At 42.4% G+C, this 16,739-nt stretch overlaps 2 protein-coding genes across 2 annotated transcripts in view; one reads left to right on the top strand and one right to left on the bottom strand.

Annotated features, from left to right (window-relative positions):
• The window catches only part of LOC108936707 (lipopolysaccharide-responsive and beige-like anchor protein), a 141,267-nt gene that overhangs the window by 46,832 nt on the left and 77,696 nt on the right, over positions 1-16,739 (bottom strand). The window contains exons 39-40 of the mRNA XM_029250163.1: positions 11,189-11,344; positions 9,350-9,486 (exon numbers count right to left, since the gene is read on the bottom strand). Of these exons, the coding sequence (XP_029105996.1) occupies positions 9,350-9,486; positions 11,189-11,344 (293 nt within the window). The remainder of the gene's footprint in view (positions 1-9,349; positions 9,487-11,188; positions 11,345-16,739) is intronic.
• On the top strand, positions 5,728-7,443 carry LOC108936708 (protein mab-21-like 2). The gene has a single exon (XM_018756230.2). It carries the CDS (start codon positions 6,148-6,150, stop codon positions 7,225-7,227), a length of 1,080 nt encoding a protein of 359 aa, XP_018611746.1. The 5' UTR covers positions 5,728-6,147; the 3' UTR covers positions 7,228-7,443.

Raw genomic sequence — 16,739 nt, forward strand, 5'->3', positions numbered from 1 at the left:
GAGCAGCGACTGTCCTCAGGGCTCTGACAGCAGTGCAGCCGACGGAGAGATAAGGAAGGGCGTTCAATGCCAAGACTCTTTATAACACAGTTGAATAAGAAGAAATAACAAAGAATACATCATCTGTGCTTTCACCTGGAATTCTGCAAAATAATAAGGTGCGTCTGCAAAATTTCAAAGAACAATGCAAACACTTGCTTTAGGAAACTTAAACATTCGGTCTGGCTCCTCTTGGCAGTTTGCGTTAATAATTTAAAATCAACTGCACATGTTCTCTGGATTTCCTGGTAAGAAAACATGTATTTTTAAGGAAATGAGGAAAAATGTGTCACAAACTCTAGCAGGCACCGCTGGTGAGGTGGAGTTCCCATCCCGTCTACTGGGAGACTGGAAAATGAAGTAAACGACCATATGAAGGAAACAAAAACAACATGAAAGACCAAACATTCTAGTTTAGGGGCAGATGTTAATATGGGGAAGAATTTTGGGGTTTCAAGTATTACAGCATTTGTCAACTAATATAAAATGGGAAGGGAAATCAAAAGCTGCACTGATAATGAGTCAGTGCTCAGCTAGGAAAAATTTAATTTATTCCAGGTGCTATGGGTGGGGGAAGCCCGCATACCCCCGCATACCCCCGCCCACCCCCGGTTCCTCCCGCAGCAGAGCCTCAACAGCACTGACGGAGCAGCCTGCGGGCCCCTCCTTACGAGCTCGTTCCCGTCAGCATTGACTAGACGGCTACACGGTCAGTACCTGAAGCACCAGGGAGCCCGTCCTACTCGCCCACGAGGAAGTGACTGCACACAAAGACTAGCGATTAAAGGATTAGGTACACGTGCTGGACCAGCGAACTGCAAAGAAGCGTCCGGTGTGATGTACTCTGTGCTCACACACCCGGGAAGCACAGGATACAGAAACAGTGTGAGATTTCACTCAGCTCAATGTGGAGACCCAAACTCTCAGAATGCATAGCCTCTTGTCACACACTAAACACAACTTGAACATCACTCATAACCTACAAAACCTCATAGCATCTTTAAAATTTCAGAATAAATAGCTAAGCACCATCAACATGTACAGTTTGAAGAGACTGTTTCATGCCCAACATTAAAATGAAAACTACAACATCAGCAGTCCACATCTCCAGTGGCACACAGTGACAGCAGCAGTTAATAAACAGAGTTGTACATGTGACCGACATTAGCAAAGTTGAGTTCGGCATCAACACAAAAGTGACACACACAAAATCATGTCTACAACCGCTTGTCCCGAGTGAGGTTACAGCAAACCGAAGCCTAACCCGGCAACACAGCGCGTAAAGCTGGAGGGGGAGGGGACACACCCAGGATGGGACGCCAGTCCGTCGCGAGGCACCCCAAGCAGGTCTCAAACCCCAGACCCACCGGAGAGCAGGACCCGGTCAAACCCGCTGCGCCACCGAGACACAAATAACAAATGGAAATTGAATAAATAGGTAAATAACACCTTTACTGGAAAACATACTGATGGTGTCTTACTGACATAGTTTATACACCGATTCCCTTAGAACACTTTGGGGTCTCAGGCTTTCTTTCTCCTCTATGGTTCTTTAGCATCAACAACACAACAGCAGCTCTCATCCGTCTGAAAATTACTCCTGAAAGAGATGTCTTGGAAGACAAAGACTATTGCAATGTACTCTTTTTCCACAGTTTTACTTTCATATATATATATATATTTCATACATAACAACCCCACGCATTTCGGAGTTTGTTTCTTCAGTCTCCATTTTTCATGATGTTTCCAGCTCCGATACGAACCTACAGTGGAATATTAATTCCTCTCTCTGACTCGTCCACTGAAAAAAGTTCTACCTTTTTTGTGTTGCTAGCGAAATATGTGAAATGCCCAAAAAAACGTTACAGCAAGGGAAAAGTCAAAGTAGAGACAACTTCCCATGTTGGCAACATCTCCCAGCAGTGATTCATTGTCAGTGGACATTGATCCATGATATAGGAGTTGTAAAAGATGACACTCCTGCCTGGAGTAACAACGCTGGAAACGCAAACTCGGCAGCTGCTCCACACCTGACGCTTAATTCTGACCGTTTACCTTTTTTTAAACCCTAGATATGCAGTATTTACAGCAAAAGGGTATTCATTCAGAAAAGGTTAAACATCTGCAACCAGCTTTTAACAGATGACATTTCACCGGTGCAAAGGTTACCTCTGAATCACTTGCTGTGCATTACTGTATGACTTATAAACAATCTATTATTATGTCCTTCTCCATTACATAGCACCTCTCCAGGCCACCTAACGAGACTCTGCCAGTGCTGAACCACACAAATACAAAATCATTTCAGATGCATGTTACACAATGGGGATCATGATTTCTGTATCCCATCCTATTTGTACAAGTGTATTCATCATGCATCTGAAAAAAAAAACAAAAAGCAAATACTATCACATTTATTCAGAGAAAAAAATCTCATTGCATATTAATGTCTGTTAAGTTTGTTACATATACTACAGATCAAATATAGAAAATAAAAAACAAAACGTATAGTCTACAGAAAATGTATTACTGTATCCGAGATCCTATGATTGTTCACATTCTCTTATTTTAAGAATGTTTGAAAATACAGCCAAGGAAAAAAATATTAATGCTGTGTGAAATCAGGCCAAACGCTCATTCTGCCACTCAGCACAGGAGCACTCAAATGTTAACACAGCACTGTTAGGTCCTGTGGGAAAACACAGATTTCTGCACGTTCCGTTTACCTTTTCCATTTGATACTGCTAAGCATTATTGACAGAAATACACTGGCAACCAATCTGTGAGCATCAATTTAAAGCTGCACAGCAGTGGAGAAGCTTTCTGACTAAAATGGAAATATTTCATACATTAGTTGTTTATTGATGTCATCAACTGTTCTTTCACCTGAAGCGGTTTAAATTTTTTGTAAGCCTATGCATATGAAAGGCTGTAGTGATCAAAAACAACCACTACTAATTTTCACTAAGATGCTTCCTTAATTTTATCCAACAGGTCATCCGATATGCTGGATGCCGTAATGTTTCTTTAAAGTAAACCAGCTTTTAGAAACACCCATAATTTGACAGATGCCTGCAAGGAATTGTTTTGTGATTATCCGCATTGCCATATGAAGACCACAACAGTGGCAAATTCTGTCTATTCTCCCTTCCTTTAAATGTCTTCTTTTTTTGGTAGCATTAAAATTACTTCATGGTCCCTGACCACAAGATCTAAGGTGAAGTAAAGAAACGGGGTAAAAAAAAAATAATGAATCTATAGCATTCCTTCTGCTCCAGACGCAGAGAAGACGAGCTGCCTCTGCCAGCAGCAACATCAGGAACCCTTTTCCACTTTGATTTGGCGCAAAACAGAACAAAGAAAAGGAAAAAAAAAAAAAAAAAAAAAAGAGGAGAGCGCAAATAGCACGAAATCACTGCTGTAGAGTCCCTGCAGTAGCTTGAGTCTCGTCACCGCACCAAGAATGTATGGAAATGACACGGAGTGGGCAAGGGCCGCTTTTCCCATAGTGCACTTCTATAAAAGGAAACTTCATTTCTCACCACCACCACCACCCCCACCCCCTCACATTTCAGGAAAATTAATTCTGGACTCCATCCAGAAAAAACAATGGCAAACCAGCATTTATTGTGCGCAACTATTCAAATGAGGTCTTCGTGTGTCTGGGACTATCTATGTTATTTCACCATGCACCGCATATTCACTTTCATTTTTTTTTTTTCCCCTCTCTTTTACCAGGCGTGCGAAGCACAGGGACGCGCAAAATTACACAGCAGGAAGCGTTTAAGATGCAGCGCGCGAGTCACACAGCGAACAAACCGTTGGCAAACTGCGCATCAAACAGCGCGTGTGTGTGTGTGTGTGTGTGTGTGTGTGCGTGTGTGTTCACTGCGACACGGACAACACCTAGATAGGTGCAGTAAGTTCTAAGGACGGGTCCCCACACGCCGCTGCCATTGGAAACGGACGACGCCGCACTCGAGTCCCCAGGAGTCACAGCGGCGACGCAGCAGTTCAAGAAGAACATCTAAGAACATAAAGCAATTCACATGTTCCTGAACGTCTTATTATTCATCGTTTTCCACATGTTTCATACAAACGAGAACCCCAGTGGTAGCGGAAATATGTTGTAACCCCAGTAACAAAGACAATGTGTAAAACTGAGATGGTGCAGGAGTCCTAATTGCGAAGTGCCGCTTCTTTTCCGCTATTTTATTTAGCGACTCCCGACTGGAGCCTGTTCGCACACCTCTGACACCCGCCGGAGCGGTGTAAATGAGAAATAAGCCACATTTCCTACAAAAATACGGGAAGCAATTAAGACAGTCTGTATAAAACGTACGGTAAAATGTCACAATACATAAATAAAATTTTCCAAACTGCGTTGTAATCGCCGCCCGTTGATGTCAACTAATTCTGTATTAATATTACTACTAAAAGCAATTCGGAAAAAGGTAAATAAAATTCGCCTAACAACATTAAAAATGATAAAAATGTGTAAAAGAGAAGACAAATAAGAAAAGTTGCTATTAACCGAATAAGCTGTGTGTTGACACGGTTGCTGTTTCACTCAGCAATTTTCTGCAAACTCCGCTACCTGTGCTGTGCCGCATTTTGAAATAAGACGTATAACAATTGTGTAAAATACGGAGTAACTGCTGTCCTTTAGAAAAAGCTTATTTCTCAGTAATAAAGTGTACTACAATAGGCAATGTACAAAGATGAACATGTACATTATAAACACGCGAGAACAACATTTTCCCCCCTTATTTTTCACAAAGGATCACTCGCTTAAATCTGACAAAGCTGAGGACATAATTCGTCCCAGAAACTTTTAATTTTCATTAATTTTTATAAGAAGTTTGTTAAAGCTACACACACAAATACAGTATATATAGTATATATTTGCATACACCAACATATATATAACTCGAAATACACAGTTAGTCCAGAACTTCAATTAAATATGCGACACAAATAAAGAAAAAAACAAAAAACAAACAAATGGCTTTACGGTTTACGCTAATAAAACTTGGATCAGTTGAGCACAGAGCTAACCAGTTGCACCAGTTACACTCTGCATATTAAAAAAAAAAAAAAAAAAAAACAGAAGTGTATGCATTATTGGTTTAATATATATTAAATTATTAAAACGGCTGTGCTTGTATACGTGCGGGGTTCTGGAAAAAAAAATATAGAGCTGTTCTAGAGTGTAGCCCTCATCAAGTCGAACAAATACGTACATATTGACAATTAATTAACTGACTTAATAAATGCCAGTTTCGGGCGCGTGGTTCCTTCACAATTATTCTATTATTCTATTAATTCAAATTCATTTTAAAACTGAGATTTCCACAGGGGAAAATGGAAGTATCTGGAGAAAAGGGAAACAACGCGAACATGCTGTGTTTGAACGGTGCCACCGCAGAGTTCCTGCACTTTGTGCGAGGTGTCCAGAGGAGCTGCACCGGGTACCCGCTGCCTCCGAAACGGGTGAGAGCGCGGAGATCCCCGGGCACCGTGAGCGGAAAAAAAGCAAAACTCTACGCCGGCTCATCCGGCGTGCTGGCTGAGCGAGGCTGCCATTGGACAGTAGTGCTGACAGCTCAGTCTGTGATTGGACGCCCGGCATATGCCCTCTGTGATTGGAGGAGCCGACCTCCGACCCCCTTTTCGCTCGAGCTCGGGGACCGTTCATAAAGTAAAGTAGCAGGGCTGCTCCCAGCTGAGTGGCCGCGGCGGCGGGCAGCTCACGGCACTGCGCACTAGGACAAGCTCAAAAGCTCAGCGATGACAGATCGCCGCCACTTTCCCGTCTTTTGACACATCCGAAGACGACAAAAACGCGACCCAGCGCGGCCCGTGACACGCCCAGAGCAGAGGTCCGCACGCAGTGCTTCGCGTGCATCCGCAGATGCGGACATTTCGCTATTCATCATCGGTACATTATGCATCGGCTACATGCGTGATTTCTTCGGAACGAATGATCGATTGACGCACTCGACCGGCACTTTCTCCCGTGGCCGTGGAGCGCTTCACGCGTGAGCATTGGATCCGTCGGCGTACTGCGAGACACCGGTGTACCCCCCCCCGGACATCTGCCCCAACATGATAGCGGCGCAGGCCAAGCTTGTGTACCAGCTCAACAAGTACTACAATGAGAGGTGTCAAAGTCGCAAAGCGGCCATCGCCAAGACCATCAGGGAGGTGTGCAAGGTGGTATCGGACGTCCTCAAGGAAGTGGAGGTGCAGGAGCCGCGCTTTATCAGCTCCTTGAGCGAGATCGACGCGCGCTACGAGGGCATGGAGGTCATCTCCCCCAGCGAGTTCGAGGTGGTGCTCTACCTCAACCAGATGGGGGTTTTCAACTTTGTGGATGATGGGTCTCTGCCAGGGTGTGCTGTGCTGAAGCTCAGCGACGGTCGCAAGAGGAGCATGTCCCTCTGGGTTGAGTTCATCACGGCATCCGGGTACCTCTCAGCGCGGAAGATCAGATCCAGGTTCCAGACTTTGGTGGCACAAGCCGTGGACAAATGCAGCTACCGCGACGTGGTGAAGATGGTGGCTGACACCAGCGAGGTGAAGCTCAGGATCAGGGAGAGGTATGTGGTGAAGATTACGCCAGCTTTCAAATGCACAGGCATCTGGCCTAGGAGCGCAGCCCAGTGGCCCATGCCCCACATTCCGTGGCCTGGTCCCAACCGAGTGGCAGAGGTCAAAGCTGAAGGCTTCAACTTGCTCTCCAAGGAGTGCTACTCGTTAACAGGCAAACAGAGCTCGGCAGAGAGCGACGCCTGGGTCCTTCAGTTCAGCGAGGCTGAGAACAGGCTCCTTATGGGGGGTTGCAGGAAGAAGTGCCTCTCGATCTTGAAGACCTTGAGGGACCGCCACCTAGAACTGCCTGGGCAACCCCTGGACAACTACCATATGAAGACCCTGCTCTTGTACGAGTGTGAGAAGCACCCACGGGAGAGCGACTGGGACGAGTCGTGTCTGGGGGACCGCCTGAATGGGATCCTCCTCCAGCTCATCTCCTGCTTGCAGTGCAGAAGGTGTCCTCACTACTTCTTACCCAACTTGGACCTGTTCCAGGGCAAACCTCACTCAGCCCTAGAGGCTGCAGCCAAACAAACATGGAGACTTGCAAGAGAAATCCTCACCAATGCCAAAAGTTTGGACAAATTATAGACCATATTCAGAAAATTGATCAACACACCAACTCTGACCAGTACAAGAGCACTGATCAATACAAGAACTTTTCTGGGACTTGTGTGAAGATGCAGAAAAGGGGACATTGGGACAAAGGTACATTTTCAAATAATGTATTCCTCAGTTACTTTGACTATTTCAACAAATTGAAGAACGGTATGTAAAAATATGCACAGATTTTTGCTGTAAAGAAAAAAACCATGCAAAGTGACATGTTCAGTTTTTAATTATGTTCCCTACAATTTAGTGTAATAAAAACACATCCAAATGCAAGGTGGTAGTTTTTCGTTATCAGGTCTCATTTGAAACAATGTTAAAATAATTTAAAAAAAAAATTCTCCTAGAAAAAGTGCAGTTAATCTGAAAATGTCATACAAGATAAAAATTATTTGGTTGTATATTTAAAAAAAAAAATAATTTAAATATAAAATTATAGTAACTCGCTGAAATGACCTCAGCTGGGAAAATACGAAATAAAATTACGGTTATCTAAGTAAATATGTGTTACAATTATATGTACCCATAATTATTTTCAACATAACCATGGACAAAACATAAGTTTATCTGGCTTCTGCATTCTGTGAATTTATTATCAGGATTAATAAAATAACTAGGATTTTTTTTTTTTAATGTAAACTGTATAAGAGAAAGTTATTTCATAGTGACACGCCAGCATACACTGAGTACATATAGACGCACACAAAGAGATGCTTTATTGTGTTAGGAGATAATAGCTTCCAGCAGGAAAACAGAAAAAGTGGACCTTATATATACCCTTTATTTAAGGTAGACGTGTGGTCTGCAAGAGATCAAAACGAAGTACCCGATTATTGAACATTGTTAATATTAATGTGCAGGAAATAACACAAGAGCTACACAAATTACACAAGAGCTACTGTGTATCAAAACTTTGTAGTATGAAATGTCTTCTGGACTTAAAGGTACATTAATAGGTGTGTTAGTAAGTCTCACTGCACGCATTAAAAACGCAGTCCTTCGATAAACTCTCAGAAGTAACAGCCTCTAAGTGACATTTAATTGGATTCTACCTTTTATAAAATACACTGGATCGTTACAAATCCTGCTTTTTTTTTTTTTTTACTTTATGTCATTTTACGCTCTCTCTGAGGGGGGAAAAAAGCATGTGTTCGGAATTAAGGAAAATTGTGATTATCTACCACTTTAAAGATTTTTTGTACTAATTTATTCGAAGGAAAATTTGACAGGAGACAATGACGATGCAAAAATAATCAGCTATAGAGTCTCATTACCATTATTCTTAACACCCTTTCATGTCGCGTATCCCCAAATTCGGGGAATAGAATTAAACAATACACTTTATCTGAAAACTCCCCCCCCCTACATATAAAGTAATATAAAACGTATAAAAGCAAAGTTTTTAAAATCGTATTTCCAGCGACGGTGGTGAAATTGCATCCATAAAATAAATAAATATATATATATATATATGAATAGATATGGATGTTTGTGTATATATATATATGCAATTGATAAAAAAAAAATGCAGGAATACAACGTCAACGTTTCCCTAAAGCGTCTTACATTCGACAGTGGAATTGAGCTTTTCACTTTTAAAACGTTTAATGTTAATCGGGCAGTTGAGATGATAGGTATTTGTCTGCAGACCGGAGCAACTTTATTTGGTGTTTAATTGTCGGTGCGTCGGAGATTTATTCTTCACATAAAATATGCTTGGACCGTCAATAAAAGTTAACAGCACAGACAGAAATGGGCACAACGGACTTAGCAAACACAGTAAACAGCATGCTGTAAAGTATGTTTGCGTGTGCGTGGAAATGGGAGCGAGCGACACACACACACACACACACACACACACACACACACACACACACACACACACACAGAGGGTCCTGCAGGAACCGAGCCCGATGGCTGCTGGTCAGCAGTGACGGGTCCCGCTCACAAAGGGAATAGATGAGCAGAAGAGAGAAAAAAAAGCTGTGTGTGAACTGAACGGAACGGAACGGAACGCACGGAAGGGAGGGCAGGGCAGGACAAGGGAGGGGAGGGGAGGGGAGGGGAGGGAAGTGGAGGGCGTTGGACACTGTGACTGTCGCACCTGCGGGTCGGTCCTCCTGAAGGCCGGGTCCTCCTCGTCCACCTCGAAGTAGAGCTCCGAGGCGCTGATGGACAGCGTTCCCCTAAGCGTGGCTGCCGGGGCGACCAAGTGCGCGTCCGTGCTCAGGATCACAGCGCCTAACACACACAGTCACAGGGGCACAGAACCAAGAACCACTGTCACGGCGCGCGCACACACCCACACACAAAGACGAGATACTCGGGGACCCTGCGACATTAGCGCTCTCCACACGAGTGCTATGCGGCGAAAAGGCATGTAACAGTCAACCATAACCATACCATAACATAACAATAATTGTTAGTCAATTTATGATAGACATAATAAATTAGTAGTTAATGTTAATATCAACAAGAAATTTTTTTATAACTATTATTATTATTAATAATGAAAAAATTTAATAAATTAAGCGAAAGTCGAGTTTAAAAAATCCCTCTTTTAAATGACGGCGAACAGGCCTGGGACACCAACAATCAATGTGCAGGTCGCGTGCGATCAGATGAGCCGTCATGTGCATTGATTGCGGGCTGTTTAATCAGCCATCAATCTCGGCGCGCGCCGCTGTGACAATGAGAAAAAAAAACTGGGGGGGTCGTCTTTGTGCTCGACCTCGGACCCGGAGCGGCAGATGGGCCCGGCACCGACACGCACAGTCTCCTTGATTTCCCCAAGCACGCGCCGCACTCTGGATCAAACGGTACACTGTATTAATTCGTTTTATTCAGTGAGCCCCCTCCCACCCCCCCCAAACTGAATTAGCTGTGTGCGCGGGAGCATTGCTTGCACAAGTGTAATAATGAAAATAATGCGGTTTTTAATAAGGCTTCGGGTAGAACCAGAAGCCCCGCTCAGCAGTATTATAAGAATTTAAAAATGACTTTTGGAAAAGCTGTTACATGTAACACGTGTGCAACCTGCATGAACATTAAAAATTAATAATCAAACAACCCCTCACCCGCCATTTCTGCTCTTTGAAATATGCGGTAATGAGGTCGCTGGTTAAAAAAAGACTCCAGTTACTGAAATAAAGAGAAGTTTAAATTTATATATAAATACCACAATTGAATCTAGACAAAAGAATGATAGATAGAATAGATATAGAACCACTATATGTAGGTTTAAACGGATTAAGCTATTTCTATCCAGAAAAAGAGCTTGGACCCTTGGTGAAATATTCCTCCACTCCTGGGAAAATACTAGCAATGCATTCAAAAGTCATGCAGAAACGTATTTAAAAGGAAAAAATGTTAGACATGTGTTAATATGGCAATATTTTAATATGTCAATATCTGTGTTAATATTAAGTTTACACAAGTAAAAGTGGCCATGCCAAGCCGTGGGCTACAGAGCTTTATATAGGTGAAAAAGAGGTGAAAGGATTTTCCAGTTATTGAGGAACCACAAATATAAGCAACAGAAGTGAGTGCAACTACACAGTGAACATGTCAATGGATGAGTACTTTAAACTGCATCACCGCAGCGGTGACATTCAGCAAAGTCCCGGCTCATTTACCCTTTTTAAAAAAAAAAAAAAACTTTAAAAAAAAGCAAAAAAGGCTCCAGATACATTCATTCTTCCAATAAAATGCTTTAGGCACCTTTATTAGGGTCCCTGATGATTTTGAAACAAAAACACAGAACGCAGCAGAGCACAGTGGAGTGTGTCTCATGTAATTTTACTATTCAGCGCTGATGAACACAAAAACAAAGTGCTCCTAAAATTTAGACAGAGTAAATAAGGACGCACTGAATGCACAGGCCCTCACTTGCAGAGAGCAGCTGTGTTAGTCCAGCAGACAAGCTGTGCGTTACTCCTCTTACCTGTCCTATTACCTGCTGGACTCTCCACATCTTTGTCCTCCAAGGAGGACAGGGCCTCGTCATCGCCGTCCACCAACAGTTCACTCTCCCAAGTTGCATTTCCCACACTTGGCTTCTTGATGGACCGCTGTCCTCTGAGGACATCCTCCTCAGGGCCTGCGACACAAGCAGCTTCATATTTTAGACACAAGTGGGACAGTTACATTTATACATCTCTTCTTAATATTATCCTATCAGTGTAAAAGGTAATAACTGGATGGACCATGTTAGTACTAATAACTAGATTAGAGATATTTACCTATTTCAGTGAAGTATTTTAGACAGGTTTACTTTTGCGAGTTTAAAAATTTAAGAAAAATTTTCATAAAACGGCTCATTGATATACACCAATCGATGAATAAATCGTGCAGTCACTCTTGAACAGGTTATCCAGGTTTCCTTTTCACTGTTAAATGATCACAAAACAGGGAGAGACTATAGTGGGCGCGACCGGGATGCAGACTGGGTTTATGATATACTTGTTTGTTAGAAGGAAATTAAATTGCATTTTTTTTTCTTTTCTAAAACAAACACGCATAAAATAAAAATAATAAAAAAAAACTGGCTAAGGAAACAACAGGTCTGGAGTTTGTGGAAAACGCAGAAATCGGCGTCCAGGGGAGCCGCACAATGGATCGAATGGAGCAGAAGCGGTTCCGCGATCCCTCCTGGGTCCAGATCCTGCGCGTTTCCGCACTGACACAAGCGGTCCGCAACCCCTCCGAGCGCCATCGGCTTTTTTCCTCGAAGCTCAGGGCGCTTCATCTCGGCCGAATGTCGCAGACCGTCGGAACAAAATTCCCATTGCAGTTAATATTGCAATTCTGTTCTAATTCCAAACGTTTCCTTCCTTCCTTCCTTCCTTCCTTTCCACGAGGGTTGCTGGACTGTTACATAATGTATTGTGTTGGTAGATATTAGGATAACTAAGATACACTAGTCTAGATGATGTGCTCCGGCGAGGACGCCGCAGATGTACATTAGAGTGCGGAAAAGACCTGGCGAACAGGCGATACCCCACGAACACGGACAGCTGCCTCACTCTGCTAACCAACACGCGTGCAGTGAGCCCCAGTGGGGTCACACACACTCGTCTCTGGGCGCTCGAACCCACACATGGTGGCACCTGGAACCTCAGCAGCAGCAGTGTGGAAAGTCCGCGAGAAGTCCGTAACACACACTTTCAACACACAATAAATGGGAATAAAGAGAGCGGAGGAAACAGATAATGGTCTCTATTAATATTTAAAGACAATTTTTAAAAATGAAAAGGACCCCCTCCCAAAAAAAAAAATAAACAAACAAAAGACAAAATTTCCAAGTGAGCTGCTGGCTTTCTTTTCACTTTGTGGTGGTAAAATCTGCGCTGGTCGCGAACAGCTGTTCCCTTGTAATCACTGGGGTTTTGGGTTCGAATCCCATTTCATTTGCGCTTTGGTATCCTTGACCAAAGTACTTTCTGTGAAGACACACTTTAAAAATACAACGGTGTATAAATAGATAAACAACTGAAACTGAATGTCCGATACTGTAGTGTAAATTGCTTTGGGGAAGGGGTCCACTTTGGTGTCCAATATATTGGCAGTTAAGTCTAACTCCAACTACATGGTGTTTGTAGCAGTCCAACACGCAAACGGCAAACTAGAGCCACAAACAAACCCCTTTGAAGTTTTACTTCAGTGCCTTGAAGACACCAGCAGAGTAAAGGCGGCGTAAACCAAGTTGCCCTCGCCTCCCTTTCGCAGCTCCGCCGTGTGTGTCACGTACGGAGCGGATTATTTAAAAAAAACGACGCTAATCTGCAAACATTTACAGAAGCCGCAATCCCCCGAAGGCTCACTCCAAAAACACTTAAAATAAACGTATAGCGAGCAATTCATTCTTTAAATAAATAGAGCGAGCGACGGCGCGAACGGCCGAGCGCGCGGACGCGACGACGACAGGCCGCCACCTTATTTGCATGGACGGAAGGTGCGAGGCGCTCCGCAAACGTAAAGGAAAAACAGCAGAAATATGTATGAAGAGAGCCGACGATGTTCGGCGCCCCTCTCCGCGCCTTTGTTCGATGAAGCGCTGCTCGCGGGGGTCCAAAGCCGGTGTCAGTGCGGCCAGGAGGTCTCAGCGCACCTTAAACTAAGTTAAAGATGAAAGATTTCTTTCTTCACATTTTCAGCGACAGTTGCCGCAGAAATTAACACATAACGGACCAAGTTATGGAGAAGAAACCATTTACAACAACATGATTTGTTCACCCGTATAATGACGGTTATTACAGGCAAGAAATCGGTTCTAAATAGTTAAACCCGACAAGGCAACTTTTTTTAAACCTTCAAAAAACCCTAGTTACGTGTCCCTCCTGAACTTCCGTTTACATCAATATGCATAAATTACTGCAGTTAATAATGTGACAGACTTGAACTAAGATCTTTCTTGTGCCCCCCTAGTGTATCCAAATATTAATATTTGATCACTGATAGGAAAAAAAAAAAAAAAATCCTCACCAACTCCTTTGAGCTTTAGGCCGAAGGAATGCATCTAAGTCAGCATGTATGTCTTCCATAACTGAACTGAGAATTTGAAGCTAATAAATAACATTTGAAATGGTACGCATAGAAATGCGAGCTGTGAGGAGCAGGGCTGCACCCTTCATTGAAGACTTCCCTCCTCTGACCTTTCCTTGGAGTTAATGACACGGCTCTCATCTAGCAAACATGTGCTCGGCATTATGCGTTTTCATCCTTACGAACCCGCTTGGTTTAGCCTATGCTGGAGACTTAAAAAACCATATGCCATAAGGTTAAAATAAAACATCAATGTGTAACGTGAATGAGTTGTCTACAATGACTGACAGCGTCACACAAACTGCTGGAAGGTCCAATATGTGGATAAGCAGACAAGTGCACGTGTGGGACAGGGCCGTACATACAGCATCGGCAGTCTGTTACATTTGGGTTTCTGTATGTGCCTAACTGGGCATGTGTCACCGCTCAAGGGTGTGTGTGTGTGTGTGTGTGTGTGTGTGTGTGTGTGTGTGTGTGTGTGTGTGTGTGTGCGCGCGCGTGCCACAAAGCTTCTGTATGGCTAGTTCACAACTGTCTTAAAAATAAACAATGGAAATCTCAGTCTTACTGTAAAACACTTCATACTTTGAAAAGAATGGGGAAGGAAAAAAAACAAAAAATAAAACAAAAGAAAAACAGAAGCAGTATGATAAGGAAAGAATTTACAATTTCTGAAATAAAAAATAGAAAATGTAAATTGCAGCTACTACATGGCCCTGCTTTCAATTCATTTCAAGTGAGTGTATGAGACTTCAGTTATTCGTGCTGCTGCAGGGTAATTACACTGTCACAATTAACAAATGAGTAGTGAAGAGCAGCAGAGCTGGGAGTAAGGCCACGAGGCCGCGATTGATCGGCAGAACATAGGATTTAGTCTTCAGGTATTTACTCCACTATCTCCTGACTTATTGCGCACACCAAATCAATCTTGTGGAAAACAGTGCTTTACAGCAGTTTACCCATATTGAAAATCACACCTAAATACACATTCCTACAAAAATTATCTGAACTGGGGAAAAAAAGACCATGCAGTTCTGAGCTTTTGTGTGAAAGGGTCAGAATGAGACCAGAATGGTGTACAAAGACACGTTTTACCAAGCATATATCGTATAAGTTTATATATAGATAGGGCTTTTTTTTTTTTCTTTTTTCAAAAAGAATCATATATTAGCCATGCATTACATTGCCATATGAGCACACAGTTCTTCATGTAACAAAAATTGCACCATTTAAAAGTGCACAGATGCAGTACCCGCTGTGTTGTGCTTCTCTCAGCATATGAGCAAAGTAAAAACAGTTAACAAAATCAAAGCTGTTTCTCTCATCACTTTCATCACAATTTAAAAATGGCAAAACAGCTAAAAGTGACATCAGAAAGCAGAGCAGATCAGAAAAAAAATATTTTGAGAACAGAGTGTAATACACTCTTGCCTTAAAGCAGACATTCTTTTATCACTGTACTCAGTACTTTGCTCATATTTTTGTTATAATCATCTGAGAAAGCGCATTCAGTAATTGGAGATTCCAGCTGTACTGTGCACCGTCAGATATTAACTACTTCCACGTGATTTTTGCTAAGCTCTAAAACTGACTTATGTGAACTGAGAGGAATGAGGGAAGTGTTTCCAGACAGACTACATCAGAGAGATGCGCTGGCAGGTGTAACGGTTTGTAGTGTTAGTCAAATGCATTCCGAGAGAAGTGCTGCGGAAAAATGAGCATTAATTGGACCATCCGATGTGCAACAGAGCACCTGAGCAGGAAACGCAGAGAGCAGAAACCGCTCAGAGGGGCCATGAAAACGTACTGTAGACATTAAGAGGACACAGACTCATCTGCCAAAGCCACCGTTTCCGTGCAACAACGCTGATTTCTGTCATTGTGCTGGTTTATGCTGATGGCTGAGGTGACGTTTCGCAATACCAACGTCAGACTTTCCCACCTACAGACACAGGAGCAGCGCTGCGGGTTAACGTGTGACGATAAATCGGAAACATTACAGACACACGATGGCAACACACGGCTTTAAGAGACACAACAGACTTTTGTGGGGTTTTTTTTTTTTCCTCATGAGGAAGTTCTTTAAAACTGTTGGATCATATTAATTACAGGAAACAGCAACCACTGAAGGAATGGCAAAATTAATCAAAATGAGGGAGGTGTAGTCACAGGATGGGACCGTGGCACTGCGGAACTCTTAAGTATAGTACTTTAACTGAGCACTAAAATTCTGCCATATTTATGGCTTACAAAACACAAACGTTTCAGTGTACTATTGTGTACTGTGCTCGTCATCACGCGCAAAAGATAAATATGTTTTAATTTTTATTTTGGGTAAAATTAAGTGAATGAACAGTACGTACTTAGACACTGCAATAGCTGTTTTCTTGTTTGTATCTTTAAATATAGATTAAAGAAGCAGTTGTCAACATCAAAAAGTGATACTTTCTTAAGCAGTAACTTTTGCCTTGCAGGAGAAAATAAAAATAATGGTGTGGTTCTTCTGCAGGATTCATAGTTTGATTGTCAGTAACAGAAACAAAATGCTCAACTTTGTTAACATGAGGAGTTATTAATCCTTTGCCAACAACGGCGTCGTTATTTAATGAGTGAAGAACAAACATTAAAGGAGTAGTAAAGAGCTACCATATAATCAAAGGGCTACTTTAAAATTCCATTTGAACCTCTTTGTTGCTTACAGCAATAACACCAATACTACTACTACTACTACTACTAAAGATAATAAATATACAGAATTTGAAAAGTATTTTGCTGCCTAAACAACACATAAGAGAATCACAATACAAAGCTGAGGGTTTGTGGTTCTTCCTGAAATCAAGGAAGGGTTCATTGAACACAAATAGCTTGCAGGTTTTCAAAATACACTGAACTTCATTTTCAGAGATACAACATACAGCTTTGATTGATAGTAACCTTCACAAATTTCCAGC

The sequence above is a fragment of the Scleropages formosus genome, chromosome 3 (assembly GCF_900964775.1).
Source record: "Scleropages formosus chromosome 3, fSclFor1.1, whole genome shotgun sequence".
NCBI lineage: Eukaryota > Metazoa > Chordata > Actinopteri > Osteoglossiformes > Osteoglossidae > Scleropages > Scleropages formosus.

What these genes read in the sequence shown, in the direction of transcription:
- LOC108936708 (XM_018756230.2), top strand. Translation starts at nt 6,148, where the DNA reads ATGATAGCGGCGCAGGCCAAGCTTGTGTACCAGCTCAACAAGTACTAC.